General features: G+C 36.6%; 2 protein-coding genes across 2 annotated transcripts; both read right to left on the minus strand.

The window, feature by feature from the left end:
• Positions 1-477: 477 nt before the first annotated feature.
• On the minus strand, positions 478-1,416 carry LOC125389805 (olfactory receptor 6C3-like). The gene has a single exon (XM_048418479.3). It carries the CDS (start codon positions 1,414-1,416, stop codon positions 478-480), a length of 939 nt encoding a protein of 312 aa, XP_048274436.3.
• An 18,182-nt stretch (positions 1,417-19,598) lies between these two features.
• On the minus strand, positions 19,599-20,537 carry LOC125389814 (olfactory receptor 6C1-like). Its single transcript, XM_048418485.3, has one exon. It carries the CDS (start codon positions 20,535-20,537, stop codon positions 19,599-19,601), a length of 939 nt encoding a protein of 312 aa, XP_048274442.3.
• Positions 20,538-20,912: the final 375 nt, after the last annotated feature.

A 20,912-nucleotide genomic window follows, 5' to 3' on the forward strand; every position in this document is an offset into this window, starting at 1 on the left:
ATAAGAAATAATTTCAATGTAAGCTTGGAAAGACAGTGCTTAATCCTCCAAATCAAAATGATATAAAATATTTTTATTATCAAGAATAAACACACTGATATATGTACTCCAGCAAATTATTTTCTATACAGAATTGTAAAATAATCTGTGGCTCAAGCTTAGGAACTCCAGTTGCTCTGAAGAATCCAAGAGCATTGGGTGTTTTAGGGCAGTCTGGTACATAGCCCAGACTGCCATCTTACAGAAAAACTTAACAGTTAAGCAAGCCAAGAAAGGATAAATAAATACCAGTTTGTAAAAGATCAATTGCATTTAGCATACACATGAGTCAAACAAGTCATGCTGTAGTAACGTTCAGATTATTGGTAAACCAACACAATGTACTCCCTAGCACAGGAAGGAACAGGATGAGAGATCCTAATAAAGTTCATTTTGTCTTTATGTCATTACAACATTTATACCTGTTAACAGGCACTATCACTTGCTTCTGTAAAGTATTACTTTATGAACTAAATCCTTGAAGGCTTGTTTTACTTGTTGATTTCTCAACGTGTAAATAAAGGGGTTCAACATGGGAGCAATTGAAGTGTTGAGAACAGCCACCCCTTTGGTCAGCGATGCCCTTTCATTGGCAGAAGGTTTGACGTACATGAAGATGCAGCTTCCGTACGAGATGGAGATGACAATCATGTGAGAGGAGCAGGTGGAGAAAGCCTTTTTCCTCTGGCTGGCAGATGGGAACCTCAGAATGGTGTTGATGATGCAGATGTATGACAAGATCACTAGCGCCAGCGTGAACAACAAAGTGACAAAGGCGAAATAAAAGCCAATCATCTCTAGACTTCTTGTGTCTGAGCAGGAGAGTTGTAAAATGGGGAAGTAGTCACAGGAGAAGTGATCGATGACATTAGAAGCACAGAAATCTAACTTAAGGACCAGCATGAGTGGTGGGAAGATGGTCAGAAATCCTGCCAGCCACGAGGTGAGGACAAGAAGGGCACAGACTTTCTGACTCATGATGACCGTGTAATGCAGTGGCTTGCAGATGGCGACATAGCGATCATAAGACATAGCGGTTAGAAGAAAGAACTCAGACACTCCCATGGAGATGAAGAAAAATAACTGAGCCAAACAGTTGTTGTAGGAAATGCTCTTAACTTTCGTAATTATTGACCCCAGAAATCTAGGGACAGAAACACTGGTGAACATAATTTCTAAGAAGGAGAAATTCTGGAGGAAGAAATACATAGGGGTCTTTAGGCGAGAGTCAAGCAAGGTGAGGGTGATGATGGTTAGGTTTCCACACACACTTAATATGTAAGCAATGAATAAAAAGAAAAAAATTACAATCTGAAGCTCTGGGTCATCTGTTATGCCCAAGAGCACAAACTCGGTAATCACAGAGTGGTTTCTCATACTGATTTACTGTTAAGGGAATCTATTGATGAAAAAGAAATCAAATTATTAATTTAATATGAAAGAATTGAAGAGTTAAATATTGGTATTGATGTATGCAATGAGCTAAACCAATAGTAGTCTTTCTATAAAATTTTAATCAAGTCTCTTTATTCCTACTGAAATCACACAATCATATAAAATATATTATATTTTAATAATATATTAAATATAATAAATAATATATTAAATATAATAAATATATAATATATACTAAATTGAAAAAACATGTATCAATGAATTTTGATTAAGATCACCTTCCTTATTTTTACATGAAATATCTATGTCGGGTCAGAAATTGTATATACCTTACCTTCAAATCACAGACTCTTGCAATGTATCTCAACTGTATAGTAATTTTTACATTAATACATTGTTTTCAAATTTCCTATATTTTGTTTAATTGTGCTTAATAAAAATGTTAATTTAACATCTTATGCCATTTTCAAATTTTTATAATTTTTGGTAGAAAATAATCACATAATCCCATCTTTGGCACAATGGAAATACAGAGCCAGATGAGGTTTGCTTATAAAAATGTGCTGGCTAAGATCAAGTGCAGCATCGGTTCTTATAAGGTTTTTAATCTGTAGGAAAGAAAGCACGGGTTAGAGAGATTAATTACAATACAGATAGAGATAGGTAATGCACCTATGGGAGAGGGATATATTTATGTTATTTTAATATTTTTTTACTATGATCACTTTAAACTTTTCCTTTAAAATTTTTCTGAGTACGTAAAATTTTAAGGTTCTTTTCCCCAAATCTCAAAGTATACTATTGCCTTTCTTTCCAAGGACTGAGCAGAATATATAAAATTTTCTATAAGATTTACCTATCCAAACCACAAAACCCTACACTCTACAATCCTGACTTCAATTCCTTCTTTTTCTCCTTGTACTTGGCAATGATCATAATGTCTGAGAATCTATGAATTACATTTTCAACCATATTCATCCTTTAATTTTCTTTATGGGGCAACACATCAGATGGTGGATATTAAAGTTAATGATTGGTATTATTTAACTCTTACTATTTTATGTTTCTGGCTCTCAGCACTGTTTCTATTTAGGAAATAATATGTAGATAATATGTCATAAAACTACAGATTAAAGACAGAGATGGTTTCAACAATGAATGATATATACTGAAAAATGTACAAATTAGCAGTAATGAAGCAGTATTCTAAAATTCTTGTACCTTTTTAGTAAAAAATTCTTCAGATCTCAAAAAAATATGTATTTATTCCAAAGTATGAAGCATACACTTGGTATGCCTGATGAAACCATCAAACATGGAATTCTAAATTTGTGTTTATTTACTTAAAATCAAAATGAAATATATCCATAGTATACTTGAAATAAATGTTTGTAGTCCAGCTCAAACTTGTCTCTATTACACAAAATATCTCCCATAGAAAAAAATCAGAAGCTGAATTATTGTGAGATTTCTGACAGTCTCATACAAAGCATATTTTTCTTTAACACTTTTTATTGTCTCACGGAAACAGAGACAGACCTATCTGACTCAAGTTCCAAAGCTTGCTGCTGTAACCATTGAAAATTCTTCAAGCAAATTTAGCAATGAAACTGGAAGGCAAAACATTTCAAAATACCTTGGTTAGGTTAGCTTGTCCTGCACAGAGAGAGCAGAACTTTACCTGCTCTGGCCACTGCGGATTGATGAAAGGAAGAATCCAAGCACAGGGTGTTCATAAAATGCTGTGACGTCACAGCACATCTTTCTGGAAACCAAACAATATAAGGAGACAGTGGAAAAACTTTACCAATCAGCTGATAAAAACCAACCTTGCTTCTCTTTGTCCAAACTAAATTTTCCCAATAAACAGACAGATTCAGTATATACAGTGAAAGTAATTTATTCTAGATGCCTCTGGGATTAACTAAATCCAATCCTACAATGACTCTTCTTTGAATGTAGTACACTTACTTTATTCATTAGTAAGTCTCTCCAGCACAGAGAAAAAGTGCCAAAAATCACAATAATAATTTTTAAATTAGAATTGTACTTCAGTTGTATTTTATTTAGAATTTTATAATTAATATATGAGAATCCACTATTATGTTAGTATATAGAAACCTATCAATATGTTTCCTACCAGGTTTTCATTATCCACAAGGCTTCAAATTTACCAGCATAAAAACAGAATGTTCTACCAAATACTTTTCTGTATTAAGGTATATTTTATTTAATACACATTACAAATTTCACAAAGGCAGTGATTACACAACTATGTCACATTATATATTCTGTAATTCTCTTGTTCTGCTATTTTTAGTACATACTACTGAATTTTATTCTTGTCACATTATCTAGGCAAACTCCATTCTTATGTAATTGTTATGTGGGATACTCAAGAAGTCTTATATGGAATTTTTTAATTTAATTTTGTTTAAGAACATGGAATTTGGACATTACTAATTTCTCTCACTGTTTATAGTGCTGTATTGCATACTGTCTTTTTGCATACATGTGGCAACTATTGGTCTAATGTATGTATAAGCTAACTTTTGATAGATATTTTATTTCCCTCCTACAAATTGTAAGTCCTTGGTCTTACACACTAATCAAAATGGGAAATGCTTAAAACTTTTATCAGTCAATAAACAAAATAATATCCTAATTCATTTAATTAGAAAGATGGCCTCATTCAGATAACATATGTCATTTGTTTGATATCTAGAAATTGAATTTTGCTCCAAAGTAGCAAAATGTATTTGACATTTCTAAAAAAAATCTTGCAGTTATAAAATAGGATTTTGAAAACATTAAACAAAACAACATGCAAAAGTCTCATCATAGGGTTGTTCTTATTTCCTAAGTGCTAGCTAGCAAATAATGGAATTCCAAACATTTCCATGTAAGTGTTTGAAGAAACAGGAAAATGACAAGAGATCACTGGAGTGGGGTAATAGATAAGAGAATAACAGGATATGCATGATATGAGAGGGGAATTTGGCAAAACAGAGAATCTAATTGGGGAAGGAAGAGGGAGAGTTGAAGGACGGAGCAGGATAACAGTAAGGTTGAAAACCATGCTAACTCTTTAACAGTATTTGCAATATGTGTAAGTCTGTGTATACATACACATTTATAATTTAAATGAAATTTTCTCATCTGGGATGAACCACAAACTGTCTAACAAAAGCCCCAACACATGAGAAGACTTTTTGAGTTGTTGGTCAGGATGATCCTAGAGATCCCCAAATCATTACAGGCCATTGCTTTTGTGCCTGGGTGGCTCCACTAGAGGAAGCCAAGTCCCTGTTGCTGAAGAAGTCATGTATTTTGAATGAAGAGTCCAGAGGCCCTGAGCTGGATCTGAACTGAATGCTTCCTCCCTGAAGACTAGCTTTCATGTACCACAAAGCACCATGAAAGTTTCCAAAGGAAGAAAGCAGTCAATTGTCCTATCCCTTTGTGATGCCTGTGAACACCAGCAATGACAAGCATGGCATGATAACTCCAAGAATCCAGTAGGGGATACACATATTTGGCACTAATCAACATTTTTCTGGATGGACTTAAGGCTTGATCAACAATAGCAGAATCATGAATGGTACTGGAAACCTAGACTAGTAGCCAGCACTTACTGAATTCATAAATACTGAAGGGGATCCTATAACCATCACTTTATGAAACCAGCATAATCCCTAATTATATTTTATGTAGCTGCCCTTATACCCTCGGATAAGTGTAGTGCTCACTCCTCATCATGGAAACTTCTCTTTGCAACACATAGTGACCCTTACAGAAAGTTACAGCTAACAAAAATGCAGTTGATGTGAGATGGTATTTCAGAATTGTTTTGACTTGCATTTCCCTGATAGCTAAGGATGTTGAATACTTCTTTAAGTGTGTCTTGACCAATTTGAGGTTCTTCTGTTGAGAATTCTCTTTTTGAATCTGTACCCCACTTTTTAATGGAATTATTTGGTATTTAGAAGGCTAGTTTCTTGAGTTCTTTATATATTTTGGACCTCAGTTCTCTGTCAGATGGTGACGTTTTTTTTTCCCATTCTATAGGTTGCTGTTTTGTCTTTTTGGCAATGTCCTTTGCCTTACAGAAACTTTTTAGTATCAGGAAGTTCAATTTATTAATTAGTTTTTTTATTTGTTTATAAAAATTTCCACTTCCTCCCCTCCTCCCCATACCCTCCCATTCCCCCCACTCCCTCTCCTCCCCCACTCCCTCTCCTCCTCCCTCTCCAGTCCAAACAGCAGTCAGGGTTTCCTGCCCTGTGGGAAGTTCAAATTCCTCCCCTCCAGGATTAGGAAGGTGAGCATCCAAACAGACTAGGATCCCAAACAGCCAGTACATGCTGACAAAACAAGACCCAGTGCCAATGTCAATGGCTTCTCAGTCAGCCCCCAAGTCAGCCACATTCAGAGAATCCGGTTTGATCACATGCTCGTTCAGTCCCAGTCCAGCTGGCCTTGGTGAGCTCTCATTCGATCAGTCCCCTTGTATCAGTGGGTGAATGCACCCCTCACGGTCCTGATTTCCTTTTTCATGTTCTTCCTCCTTCTGTTCCTCATTTGGACCTTGGGGGGCTCAGTCCGGTACTCCAATGTGGGTCTCCATCTGTATCGCCATCTATCGTCGGATGAAGGTTCCCTCTGGTGCTGCCTATCTTGCTCACATTTTCCCTTATTCTGCTTCCCATTTGGATCTAGGGAGTTAAGTCCAGTGTTCCAATATGTGTCTCTGTCTCTATCTCCATTCATCGCCAGATGAAGGTTCTATGGTGATATGCAAAATATTCATCAGTATGGTTACGGGCCAAGGCAAGTTCAGGCGCCCTCTCCGCTGCTGTCCAGGGAAGACTGGGGACCTCTCTTTGGGCCTGAGAACCCCTCCAGAAACAAGTCTCTTTCCAATCCTAAAATGGCTCCCTTATTTGAGATATATACTTGCCTGCTCCCATATCCATCCTTCCTCCCTCCCATCTCATTCCCCCACGCCATCCCCAATCCTCTCCCTCTCACTTTTCTCTTACCATCTCCCCTTACTTCCACGCCCCCCCACACCCAAGTTTGCCTTGCAATCTTGACTACTTCCTATATCCAGGAGGATAACTATATGATTTTCTTCAGGTTCACCTTCTTATTTAGCTTCTCTAGGATCACGAATTATAGGCTCAAAGACCTTTAACTATGGCTAGAATCCACTTATGAGTGAGTACATACAATATTCCTCATTTTGGGTCTGGGTTACCTCACTCAGTATGCGTTTTCTATTTCCATCCATTTGCATGCAAAATTCAAGATGTCATTGTTTTTTATCGCTGAGTAAAACTCTAATGTGTATATGTTCCACACCTTCTTTAACCATTCTTCTATTGAGGGGCACCTAGGTTGTTTCCAGGTTCTGGCTATTACAAATAGCGCAGCTATGAACATAGTTGAACAAATGTTTTTGTAGTATGATAGGGCATCTCTTAGGTATATTCCCAAGAGTGGAATTGCTGGGTCCTGAGGTAGGTTGACTCCCAGTTTCCTGAGAAACCGCCACACTGAATTCCACAGTGGCTGCACAAGTTTGCATTCCCACCAACAATGGATGAGTGTTCCCCTCACTCCACATCCTCTCCAGCATAGGCTATCATTGGTGTTTTTAAGTTTAGCTATTCTGACATGTGTAAGATGGTATCTCAAAGTTGTTTTGATTTGCATTTCCCTGATCGCTAAGGAGGTTGAGCATGACCTCAAGTGTCTTTTGGCCATTCAAAGTTCATCTGTTGTGAATTCTCTGTTCAGTTCAGTACCCCATTTTTTAATTGGGTTAATTAGAGTTTTAGTTTCTAGCTTCTTGAGTTCGTTGTATATTTTGGAGACCAGACCTTTGTCTGTTGAGGGGTTGGTGAAGATCTTCTCCCAGTCAGAAGGTAGTCTTTTTGTCTAACTGACAGTGTCCTTTGCTTTACAGAAGCTTCTCAGTTTCAGGAGGTCCCATTTATTCATTGATTCTCTTATTGTCTGTGCTACTGGGGTTCTACTTAGGAAGTGGTCTCCTGTGCCTATGTCTTGTAGACTACTTCCCACTTTCTCTTCTATCAGGTTCAAAGTGGTCAGATTAATGTTGAGGTCTTTAATTCATTTGGACTTGAGTTTTATGCATGGTGATAGATATGGATCTACTTTCATTCTTCTACAGGTTGATATCCAGTTATGCCATCACCATTTGTTAAAGATGCTTTCCTTCTTCCATTGTATACCTTTAGCTCTATTGTCGAAAATTAGGTGTTCATAGGTTTGTGGGTTAATATCCGGGTCTTCTATTCGATTCCATAGGTCGACTTCTCTGTTGTTATGCCAATACCAAGCTATTTTCAATACTGTCGCTCTGTAATAGAGTTTGAGGTCAGGGATGGTAATGCCTCCAGAAGTTCCTTTATTGTATAAGATTGTTTTGGCTAACCTGGGTTTTTTGTTTTGCCATATAAACTTGATTATTGTTCTCTCAAGGTCTGTGAAGAAGTTTGATGGGATTTTGATGGGAATTGCATTGAATCTATAGATTGCTTTTTGTAGAATTGCCATTTTTACTATGTTGATTCTCCCAATCCAAGAGCAGGGGAGATCTTTCCATTTTCTGGTATCCGCCTCAATTTCTTTCTTCAATGACTTAAAGTTTTTGTCAAATAGGTCTTTCACCTCCTTGGTTAGAGCTACCCCAAGATATTTTATGCTATTTGTGGCTATCGTGAAAGGTGATGTTTCTCTGATTTCCCTCTCTGCTTCTTTATCCTTTGTGTAGAGGAGGGCAACGGATTTTTTGGAGTTGATCTTGTATCCTGCCACATTACTAAAGGTGTTTATCAGCTGTAGGAGTTCTTTGGTAGAGTTTTTGTGGTTGCTTATGTATACTATCATATCGTCTGCAAATACCGAAAGTTTAACTTCATCCTTTCCAATTTGAATCCCCTTGATCCCCTTATGTTGTCTTATTGTTATTGCTAGAACTTCAAGAACTATATTGAAGAGGTATGGAGAAAGTGGGCAGCCTTTTTGTGTTCCTGATTTTTGAGAAATGGCTTTGAGTTTCACTCCATTCAGTTTAATGTTAGCTAATGGTTTGCTGTATATTGCTTTTATTATATTTAGGTATGATCCTTGTATCCCTAATCTCTCCAACACCTTTATCATAAAGGGGTGTTGAATTTTGTCAAATGCTTTTTCAGCATCCAATGAAATGATCATGTGGTTTTTTTCTTTCAGTTTATTTATATGATGGATTACATTGATAGATTTGCATATGTTGAACCAGTCCTGCATTTCTGGAATGAAGCCCAACTGATCATAATGGATGATTTTTCTAATGTGTTCTTGGATTCGGTTTGCCAGGATTTTGTTGAGAATTTTTGCGTCGATGTTCATGAGTGAGATTGGTTTGTAATTCTCTTTCTTGATTGTGTCTTTGTGTGGTTTTCGTATTAGGGTAACTGTAGCTTCATAGAAAGAGTTTTGCAATGATTCTTCTGTTTCTATATTGTGAAATACCTTAAGGAGTGTAGTATTAGCTCTTCCTGGAAGTTCTGGTAGAATTCTGCATTGAAACCATCTGGTCCTGGGCTTTTTTGGTAGGGAGTTTTTTGATAACAGCTTCTAATTCTTCATGAGTGACAGGTCTATTTAGATTGTTCACCTGGTCTTGGTTCAACTTTGGTATATGGTACTTATCTAAAAAAATGTCCATTTCTTTTACATTTTCCAATTTTGTGGCATATAGGCTTCTGTAGAAAGATCTAATGATTCTCTGAATTTCCTCTGTGTCTGTGGTTATCTCCCCCTTTTCATTTCTGATCTTATTAATTTGCATGTTCTCTTTCTGCTGTTTGATTAGTTTGGCTAGGGGTTTGTCAATCTTGTTGATTTTCTCCAAGAACCAGCTTTTTGTTTCATTGATTCTTTGAATTGTTTTCTGTGTTTCTATTTTGTTGATTTCAGTCCTCAGTTTCATTATTTCCAGTCTTCTACTCCTCCTGGGTGAATCTGCTTCCTTTTTTTTTCTAGAGCTTTCAAGTGTGCTGTTAAGTCTCCAATGTGTGCTTTCTCCATTTTCTTTAATTGGGCACTTAGTGCTATGAACTTTCCTCTTAGCACTGCTTTCATAGTGTCCCATAGGTTAGATTATGTTGTGTCTTTATTTTCATTAAATTCAAGAAAGACTTTAATTTCTTTCTTTATTTCTTCCTTGACCCAGGGGTGATTTAATAGTTGACAGTTCAACTTCCATGAGTTTGTTGGCTTCCTGGGGGTAGCATTGTTGTTGAATTCTAACTTTAATCCATGGTGATCTGACAAGACACAGGTGGTTACTAATTTTTTTTGTATCTATGGAAGTTTGCTTTGTTACCGAGTATGTGTTCAATTTTTGAGAAGGTTCCATGGGCTGCAGAGAAGAAGGTATATTCTTTCCTATTTGGGTGGAATGTTCTATAGATATCTGTTAAGTCCATTTGATTCAATTGACCTGTCCATTTGTGAGAGAGGTGTGTTGAAGTCTCCTACTATTAGTGTGTGTGGTTTGATGACTGCCTTGAGTTCTAGAAGTGTTTCTTTTACATAAGTGGGTGCCTTTATATTAGGAGCATAGATATTCAGGATTGAGACTTTCTTCTGATGAATTGTTCCTGTTATGAGTGTGAAATGTCCATCTCTATCTCTTCTGATAGATTTTAGTTTGAAATCAATTTTGTTAGATATTAGAATGGCCACGCCAGCTTGTTTCTTAGGTCTGTTTGCCTGGAAAACCTTTTCCCAGCCATTTACTCTGAGTAGATGTCTGTCTTTGTGGTTGAGGTGTGTTTCTTGTAAACAGCAGAATGTTGGATCCTGTTTTCGTATCCAATCTCTAAGTCTGTGCCTCTTTATAGGTGAATTGAGTCCATTGATATTAAGTGATATTAATGACCAGTGGTTGTTGACTCTGGTTATTTTTTTCTTTCTTTTTTTTGAGGGGTAGTGGAGTGTATGTGTTTCCTTTCTTTAAGTTGTGCTTGTGAAGGGTCGCTAGATGTCTGAGTTATTGTAGGCGGTGTTAGGAATGTTGGATTCCTTGTGTTGTGATTTTCCTTGTAATACTTTCTGTAAGGCTGGATTTGTAGCTACGTATTGTTTAAATTTGTTTTTATCCTGAAATATTTTGTTTTATCTGTTGATAGTGAATGATAGCTTGGCTGGGTATAGTAGTCTGGGCTTGCATTCATGGTCTCTTAGTTTCTGCAGTACCTCTATCCAGGACCTTCTGGCTTTCATGGTTTCCATAGAGAAGTCCAGTGTAAGTCTGATAGGTTTACCTTTATAAGTTACTTGATCTTTTTCCTTTGCAGCTCTTAATATTCTTTCTTTAATCTGAATGTTTTGTGTTTTGATATGGCGAGGGGATGTTTTTTTTTTTGATCCAGTCTATTCGGTGTTCTGAATGCTTCTTAAACCTTCATAGGGATATCGTTCTTTAGGTTGGGGAAGTTTTCTTCTATAATTTTGTTGAATATATTTTCTGGACCTTTGATCTGCAATTCTTCTCCTTCTTTTCCCCTATTGTTCTTAGATTTGGTTTTATTATTGTGTCCCACATTTCCTGAATGTTTTCTGATGAGAATTTGTTGGATTTGCTGTTTTCTTTGGTCAGAGGTGACAGAACGATTGTAGGAGCCAAAGGATCAGAATGGCTTCCGTGACACCATGTCTCCTAGAAATGGCTGCAGAAACAAACCTGAAGAATGACAGTATCAGTAGACATACTAAAAGGTGAAGGAAAAGTATCATAGGTTCCCAAGCCTAGTCAAAGACCTACAGGAATTAACAATTGTTGACAGAGTGTCAGAGATGAGTCTCCCTACTGACAATGCAATATGATCTGGTTAGCTCTGAAATAGTATTCACACAAATTACAAAATATGGACTCAGTTGGTCTTAGTTATACATCATAACTTCTCTTCAATGTAAGAATAATAGTCAAAGACAAAGAGCCCACCAGTTTGAGAGGGAGCACAGGAAACACTAGAGATGTTGGTCAAAGAAAAGAGAAGAAACAAGTGATATAATTATATTTTAATCCAAATATATTACAAAAGTTGTGTCAGGTGATAGTGGTGCATGCCTTTAATCCCAGGGAGGTAGAGGCAGGTGTATCTCTGTGAGTTTGAGGCTAGCCTTGAATACAGAGTGAGTTTCAGGACAGCAAGACAGAAACAGATAAACCATGTCTCAAAAAACTAAGAAAAAAAAAGAAAAGTAGAAAGTAGATCAACAAAACCAGAAAGTTTAGAAGAAAAAGTCCTTATATGCAGATGACGTCAGGAAGGTAAAGGATCTGGATAGTCAATACCAAATCTTGCACTCAGATGTCTTGGCATCATGTAGACAGTGTATCAGTGAACACTTTATGGTATTTATTTTGTGTGCCTGTGTATATATTGTATGTGGTCATACATATGACATGATTTATGTGGCGATAAGAGGACAATTTGTAGACATCTATTCTTCCACCACGTGGGTGTGAGGTTGAACTCAGGCTGACAGGCCTGGTGACAATTGCCTTTATTTGTTGAGCTTTCCCCTGAGCCACCACAATAACAATTTTAATTGAGTATCATTAGATTTAAACAAAAACTAATAATTGCTAATATTTTTAATATTATAGGCCTTTGGCCTACATATTTTACGGACCTGTATTTTTGCCCCCAAGCAAGTTATTTAGTCTTAATTTACCTCATATTTTCCTTTATTTGTAGATTGAACAGCATGTGCTCTGAAATGACAGAACTCACAGTTCTGTCAATTCTCTATCAAATATAAGATTTGTCACACACATTGGGAGGTAGGAAATTAGGGAATAATAAATGACTTCCTTCATAATTTTGAATCCCTTCAAATTCTATTGCATTTATTTTTAGCAAGATTTATCATATTTTCTCTCTCAGTATGACAACCATTAAAAATGCAAGATAGATCACGATTACAGAATTTTTATTATAAAGAAATCAGTTAATATAATTGAGGAAAATTTTATTGTACAATTCTTATTTAGGTTATATACACATACTCATAAATATGCATGAAGACCTTGTTTAGTTATGGTTTTAGATATTCTTAATGTTTTAAGTATAATATGTTGAATGGAAATTTAAAAAATTAAAACCTTGTTAGCTTTCTATAACTATGACAAAATACTTGAGGAAACAGCTTAATGGAAGAAGGATTTATTTTGGTTAAAGCTTTTGTCTGTTGGCTCCACTACTATGTTTTGGGAGCTGGATGTGTCCAGTGACTTCTCAGAAATCACAGCCCTGGTGTTCTACTTCATAGGTCCATGCTACACTTTTATTCCATGAAGTCAGAGCCAAATGACGCAGTTGACAGACAGCAACTCTGTTCAGAGAACAAACCTTTCAGCATATGCACCGTTTTGAAAATTTCATTCCCACACTATAGCAGATCTTTCTTTGTTTCAAACTTATATTTCATAGGAAATACATTATCTATATAATAAATCAGTTTTTGCTTTATTTCAAAATTGTTCAAATTGTGAGAAGAAATGTGTGTAAATATATTTATCTTTTTAGCAAACATGTATACTAAGAAATATTGTATATATGACTATATATTATATGTACATATAAATGTACTACTCAAGTTTGGAAAGTGTCAATGGAGTACAGTTCCAACTATAAACATACATATTAAATGTATGTTGTTTGACTGTGTTATTGATGAAATTGTGAAGTGCAAAATAATCTCGAGCAATTTTTGTTTATTCCATCACTATTTTCTGCAGAATTATGGTGTCTGTATATAAATAAACTATCTATCTTCTCATCTATCCCTATGCTATGTGTGTGTGTGTGTTTGTGTGTGTGTGTTAGATTTAAGGCTAACAATGATATGCTTACATGTATATATATGCATATTCACACATATATGTATATATACAGTCTCTCTCCACATATATATATATATATATATGTGTATATATACACACATACAGACACACAAAGGGAAATCATGGGATTTGTTTATAAAAGTTGTATTAGACACATAACTCATGTGTATGTTTTGAGTGATTGTCATTCTTTATTGATAAATACATTACATGAATATATCATATTATAGTGAATAAGAAGTAATATTGTTTGTGCCTTTAAATAAAATTAAATGAAATGCAATGTGTTATTTAATTTTATAGCATTTAAGTATATATACTAGAGGGACTACCCAATCATAATGATAAGTATACAAAAGTAGTGCAAAAATTTTCAAATGTATTTCAAGTATATATAGAGTAAAATACATTAATGTTTACAATTGTCTTTCCTATTTCTGAAAATAAATTTTCCAGCATATATCTTAAACTATAAATTTATATGTATAATAAATTTCAACTTAAGAAGCTGTTATTTTAAAATACTATCAAGTAGTGCTACAACATCGATGATACAAAGTATTGATTTGCTTGCCTATTGGCATGCCTATATTCTCATCCTTTAGGGCTGTTGCTATTACTAATTCCAGGAATATATTAAAGAGCAGTGGTGAGAGGATGCATCCCTGCGATACCCCTACAATTATCGTAAACTGGTCACTTAGTTCTCCACAGACTTTGACTGATGCAAAGGTGACTTTATTGGCATTTTCTAGTAACCTTAGAATTTTCTCTGGGTACCTGTAGAATTTCATTGTCCCAAATGTCCTTTCTTTTAAATGCTATCAAATGTTTTCTTGAAGTCAAATGTAACAGACATAAGTATTTTCCAAATTCTTTGTAATTTTCTGCCAGTTGTCTCAAAGTGAAGATCTGATCTATTGTGCTCCTGTGAGCACTGATTCATACTGGGCCTCTGCTAGGATTTCCTCTGTTCTGTCCTTGATCCATTGCAGGATAACAAAGGAGAAGATCTTGCTGCTATGGCACAACAAACTAATACCCCTGTAATATGAGCAGACCTGCTTGTCCTTCTTTTGATTGGGCCTTATGACTGAGTGCTTCCATTCCATGGGAATCACTTCATGTTTCCACATCTCTCTGAAGAGTCTGAGAAAAACCTCAGCCCCCTGAGTCTATTGTAGCCACCTTGGGCCTTCCTGCATTTTGCTGTCTTGATATCTTCCTTATCTCACTCCTGTCAATATTTAATACACCTCATTGTCTCTGGTGTTCAACTAACTGCTGAAGTGTTTTTCATTTTAGTCTACAATGACAGCATTAGGGTCATTGCAAAGTGTTCTTAGGGTCAATGTAAAGTCCAAATGAGCTGCAGACCATGGTAAATAAAGTTGGAGAAGTAAGTGAAAAACTTTGTATAAAAGTAAACAATGAGAAGTTTGAGATGCAACACTTGGGAGCAGTACACAAGGATTTTAACACTGTAAATGTAAATAAAGAATCAGAACCTTAAGCAATCAGTCAACTTTGTTTATCTGGGAGGAAACCTTAGTTCAAAGGAGGGAACTATTTCAGACTCAAGAGACAGATAGGGATAGCAAGGACTGCATTCCAGGTGATAGGAAAACTTTTGTCAGCAAGTTCTAATCTATATGGGGAGTTGAAAAAGACAAGACCTTCTGAGTAAATTGGGAGTATGGAAACCATGGGAGAGAGTTGAAGGATAGGAGAGAGGAAGGGAGGGAAGCAGAAAAAATATATAGCTCAATAAAATCAATTAAAAATAAAGAGACATAATAACAACAAAATTACAACAACAAAATTACAAGTATATGAGACACTTGTCTTGAGTTTCCTTCTTAAAACCCCAAAACCTAGACAATGAAACATTCCTCAGAACAGCGACTAAATGTAGTTTGAGATGGCATGTGTCTGGAGGATTCCAGGCTTCACAAGAAGAGAGGCTGTGTAACAATGACATTAAGAAACATCTCCATTTATAGAAGGAAGTATGTTACAGCATACCGCAATGGCGCTTGAGATACTCTGGCCATATTATAAGAAAGAATGATGAAATTGAAGAAGACACAAGAAAGTGGAAAAATCTCCCATGCTCTTGGATAGGTAGAGCTAACATAGTAAAAATGGCAACATTACCAAAAGCAGTCTACAGATTCAATGCATGCCCATCAAAATCTCAGCAAAATTCTTCACAGACCTCAAAAGAATGGTACTCTACTTCATATGGAAAAGTAAAAATCCCAGGATAGCCAAAACAATTCTGTACAATAAAAGAACTTTTGGAGACATCACAATCCCTTACTTCAAACTCTACTGCAGAGTTACAGTACTAAAACAACCTGGTATTGGCATAAAAACAGACAGGAGTACCAATGGAAATGAATCAAAGACCTGGATATTAATCCACACACCTTTGAACACCTGATTTTGACAAAGAAGCAAAAAATATCAAATGTAAAAAAGAAATAATATTTAACAAATGGTGTAGGTATAACTGGATATTCACATGTAGAAGAATGAAAATGGATCCCTATCTATCACTATGCACAAAACTAAAGTCCAAATGGATCAAAGACCTCAATATAAAGCCAGTCACACCGAACCTCCTAGAAGAGAAAGTGAGAGGTACATTAGAATGCATTAGCACAGAAACCACTTCCTAAGAATAGCCCCAGTAGCAAGACACTGAGAGAAACAATTAATAAATGGGACCTCCTGAAACTGAAAAGTTTCTGTAAAGCAAAGGACACCATCAACAAGACAAAACTGCAGTCAACAGAATGAGAAAAGATCATCACTAACAGACAGGTCTGATCTTCAAAATATAAAAAGAACTCAAGAAATTGGTTACCAAAAGAACAAATAATCCAATAAAAAATGTAGTACAGACCTAAGCAGAGAACTCTCAATAGAGGAATGTAAAATGGCTGAAAAACACTTAAAAAATGTGCAACATCCTTAGTCATCAGAGCAATGCAAATCAAAACAATGCTGAGATTTCATCTTACACCTGTAAGAATGGTCAAGATCAAAAATATTGATGACAACTTATGCTGGAGAGGTTGTGCGGTAAAAGGAATACTTCTGCATTGCTGGTGGTAATGCAAGCTGGTACAGCCCATTTGGATGTCAGTGTGGTGATTTCTCAGAAAATTAGGAAACAACCTTCCTCAAGACCCAGCAGTACTACTTTTGGGTATATATCCAAAGGATGCTCAATCATGTGACAAAGGCACATGCTCAACTATGTTCATAGCAGCATTGTATGGAGTAGTACACAACAGAAAAAAATGGCATCTTGAATTTTGTAGACAAATGGATGGAGCTAGAAAACATCATTTTGAGTGAGGTAACAAGACCCAGAAAAGCAATCATCACATGTATTAACTCATAAGAAGTTTTTAAACAAAAACAAAGAAAACCAGCCCACAAATCACAATCCCAGAGAACCTAGACAACAATGAAGACCCTAACAGAGATATACATTGATCTAATCTACATGGGAAATAGAAAAAGACAAGATCTCCTAAGTAAATTAGGATCATGGGAACCTTGGGAGAGGGTTGAAGGGGAGGGGAGAGACAGGGAGGTGACAGAAAAAAATGTAGAACTCAATAAAATCAATAAAAAAGAATGATGGCAGATACCCAAAGATAGCACTGCTTGTAGGAGTGCATGGGATAAGGCAAAGAGGAAAGCCCAAAAAGTGCTGGATAGATGGCATGAAGGAAGGTTGTGGAACCTTGTGCATGACAATAAAACAAGCATCCAGGACTGCTCAGGATAGGAACAACTGGAGAACCATTATAACCAAGCAGCCCATACATGCTTATGCATTACTGAGGCATAAGTGGATGAATTATGAATTATAAAGCATCAGAAGAATATTGTATCAGAAAGATATAAGAAGATAATAGTTGGAAAGGACATACAATAGCAAGATAGGTGTTGTCTGAGGTTTCTGTCCTGCCTGGTTTCTGTCCTACCACCAGGTTCCACAGCCATTTAGCCTCAAAGAAATCACACAGAGGTCTATATTAATGATAAACTGATTGACCCATTAGCTCAGGTTTCCTATTAACTCTTATAACTTATACTAACCCATTATTCTCATCTATGTTAGCCACAAAGCTCAGTACCTTTTTCAGTGGGACAATCACATCTTTCTTCTTCTGTGATTGGGACAGGACTGGGGATCAATGAGCTTCTTTCTTCCCAGAATTCTCCTGTTTTCATTGACCCACCTCTACTTCCTGTCTGGTTGTCCCTCCTATACTTCCTTCCTGGCTAATGGCCAATAAGCATTTATTTAAAACATAATTAACAGAATATAGACAATTGTCCTGCACCACTTCCTCTTTTTTATAAAAAAAAAAAAACAAGAACATCCATAGTCCACTTTTTGGGGAATGTGGGAATAGTTTTGCAGGCTACTTCCTGCTGGTTGGGGACACTGATAATCTTTTGGGCACCTAAAGAAAATTTAGAATTATGATCAAGTCCTGACGGGAGTATCCTGTGAATCTTGATCATCTCAGGCAGCAGTGTTGTATCTGTTATGGATGTAGAACTCTGATATCTGCACCATCTGTTCCTACCAGAGATTTCTCAGGTGATCTTCCTTGATCAAACCTGATTCTTCTTAACTCAGAATGAATCCACAGCTTCTCATTTCCTGTGGAAAGAAAAGTAAAATCTTTTCTCCAAAGTAACATACTTTTGACTTCAATTTTGAAGTCAAGATATTTTCAAAATACCTTTCTTGAATTAATTTAGCAGCATTTATAAACAAATATCTTTTAGCAGCTGTTGCTCCTTCCTCAGCATTAAAACAATTCAAAGAGAGCATAATAACAAACAGTATCAAGATTCTCTGTGAATTTTCATCTTTATGCCACTTTATTTTAACATCAATTTCTTTTAATCTTTGGCTTTTTGAGACAGGATTTATTTGTATCTTTGTCCTGGAACTCCCTCTGTAGACTAGGCTGTCCTTGAACACACAGAGATCCACTTACCTCTGCTTCCCAAGTGCTGTGATTAAATGTGTGTGCCACCACAACTTGAATTCAGAGAGTTCTGGCTGCCTTTGCCTCCCAAGTGTTGGGATTAAAGGCATGTGCCACCAAACCTTGAACTCGCAGAAGTCCATCTGTCTCTGTCTCCCAAGTGTTTGCATTAAAGGTGTGTGCTACCACACCATGAACTCACAGAAGTCTGTATGCCTCTGTCTCTCAAGTGTTGGTATTAAAGGTGTGTACCACCAAACCCAACTACAGTCTTTATTTTTTATCTTAAGGATGTTAACCTCTTTATTTACTCTCCCAAGCTTGCATATATTTTTTAACACAATGTAAACCCCTCAGAGGTTTTCTTCATCTTTGAATTTCTCTTTACTGTATATATCTCTTTCTCTGACCACCTGAGTCTTTAATTTGCTAAGCAATATGGAGAGGATTAAAGCCGTGGCTTTGATGGCTAGATCCAGCCCATTTCTTAGCTTTCTGAGATTCCAGGCTCATGGCAGAGGTACCAGCCAGAGCCACGTTTATTGCCACAACTCTATTTCCGGGTCTCCGCCAGCAAGCAAGCTGCAGCAGTCGGCTCACAAACCACATTCAAACGCTCCGTAGTTGGACCACCTGCCTGAAAAAGTCTGAGTTTGCCCTGGCAGGACAGCCCAGAAAGCCGGTATTTTAAAATGGTACAAATTTTTTACTGCTGCAGCTGGAAGCCAAAAAGCATGTGGTCAGATTTTAATCAACACCATTTAAGTGTTTTATGAAAGGACCTCTTTAAAGAGCTGCAAGGTTTAACAGCTAAAGCTGAGCCAGGAAGCTTCTCCTAGATAGAGCGCTTGCCTCTTGCGAGCAGAGCCCATCTAAGAAATTGCTGCTATCAATAAGCCATGCTTAACTCTATTTTTTTCTGTCTAAAATTACTTCCCAAGCTCTATCAGGCTTTATGTGAATGCAGTTGTCCATGTGGGGGCCATTTGTTGTCTGGAATTCCCGCCTATACTACCTGCCTGGCTACTGGCCAATCAGTGTTTATTTAAAACATAATTGACAGAATATAGACAACTGTCCCACACCAAAGAGGCTAGAAAACTGTTAAAAAATTAAAAAATAACCAAGGAAGTAAGGAGTGTCACGGGGATATGACTGGGCTACTGGCCTTTAGGAATTGACCTTCAATGTGCCACATCATATCATGTACTTGTGAAAAATACCATCTTCTTTGCCATCTTCATAAAGGCTTGCTTGACTTGCTGATTCCTTAGGCTATAAATGAAGGGGTTTAGCATGGGAGCTACTGAAGTATTTAACACGGCAACTCCCTTGGTCAAAGATGCTCTGTCTGATGCCGAAGGCTTAATGTACATAAAAATGCAGCTTCCATAAGAGATGGAGATGACAATCATGTGGGAAGAACATGTGGAAAAGGCCTTGGTCCTCTGACTAGCAGAAGGAATCTTCACAATGGCTCTGATGATATATGTGTAGGACAGAAATATTAGGACCAAAGTGAACATTAGGGTAAAGACAGCACAAAAAAACCCCATCTTCTCCAGGAAATTTGTATCTGAACAGGAAAGTTGTAGCAGAGGGAAATAATCACAAATATAGTGATCAATGATATTGGATCCGCAGTAATCAAGTTGTATGACCAACATGAGTGCAGGAAAGATGATCAGGAAAGAGACCAGCCAGCAGACAAAGACAAGAATTGTGCAGACTTTGTGACTCATGATGGTCAGGTAATGCAGGGGCTTGCAGATGGCAACGTAACGATCATAGGACATGGCAGCCAGAAGGTAAAATTCAGTGACTCCAAAGAGAATGACAAAAAATAACTGAGCTATGCAGTTGTTGAAGGAAATGGTTTTATCCCCTGAGATTATGGTGCCCAAGAACTTGGGTATAGTGACAGTTGTGAAGGACACTTCCAATATAGAGAAATTTCTGAGGAAGAAATACATGGGTGTCTGGAGCTGGGAATCCAGCAGGGTGAGCGTGATGATGGTCAAGTTCCCTGTGATGCTAAGTGTGTAGGTGATGAAGAGAAAGATGAAGATCACAACCTGGATCTTAGGGTCATCTGATAACCCCTGAAGAATAAACTCTGTGGTTTCTGTATGGTTTCTCATTCTGCACTCACATTAAAAAATTTTTTAGTTAGACCTATTAAGAAAAAAAAAAGAGCAAATAACCAACTTGAACTACACGATAATAAATCTTACTATGTAGAACTATAGTTTTGTAACAATACACTTTCTTTACATTCAGGGACATTGGAAGCCACACAGTAGTAACAATGTCTGTTAATTCCTTTCATTTTTTTGGAAAAACCATTTTATTGGAAGTAGATTTTAAAAGTAAATTAATTGGTAAAAATAAAATGAGATAACAATATCATCAACACAAGTTTAGCGTCTATTGTGGAAAAATATTCTGAGTGTCTGTGGAGAGAAAGAAAATTACAGGAAGTGTTGCTGGGCATATAAATTAGTACCACCACTATG

This window comes from Myodes glareolus, chromosome 26 (genome assembly GCF_982192425.1).
Source record: "Myodes glareolus chromosome 26, mMyoGla1.1, whole genome shotgun sequence".
NCBI lineage: Eukaryota > Metazoa > Chordata > Mammalia > Rodentia > Cricetidae > Myodes > Myodes glareolus.

Coding starts and splice junctions, on each gene's coding strand:
- LOC125389805 (XM_048418479.3), bottom strand. CDS start 1,416: ATGAGAAACCACTCTGTGATTACCGAGTTTGTGCTCTTGGGCATAACA.
- LOC125389814 (XM_048418485.3), bottom strand. CDS start 20,537: ATGAGAAACCATACAGAAACCACAGAGTTTATTCTTCAGGGGTTATCA.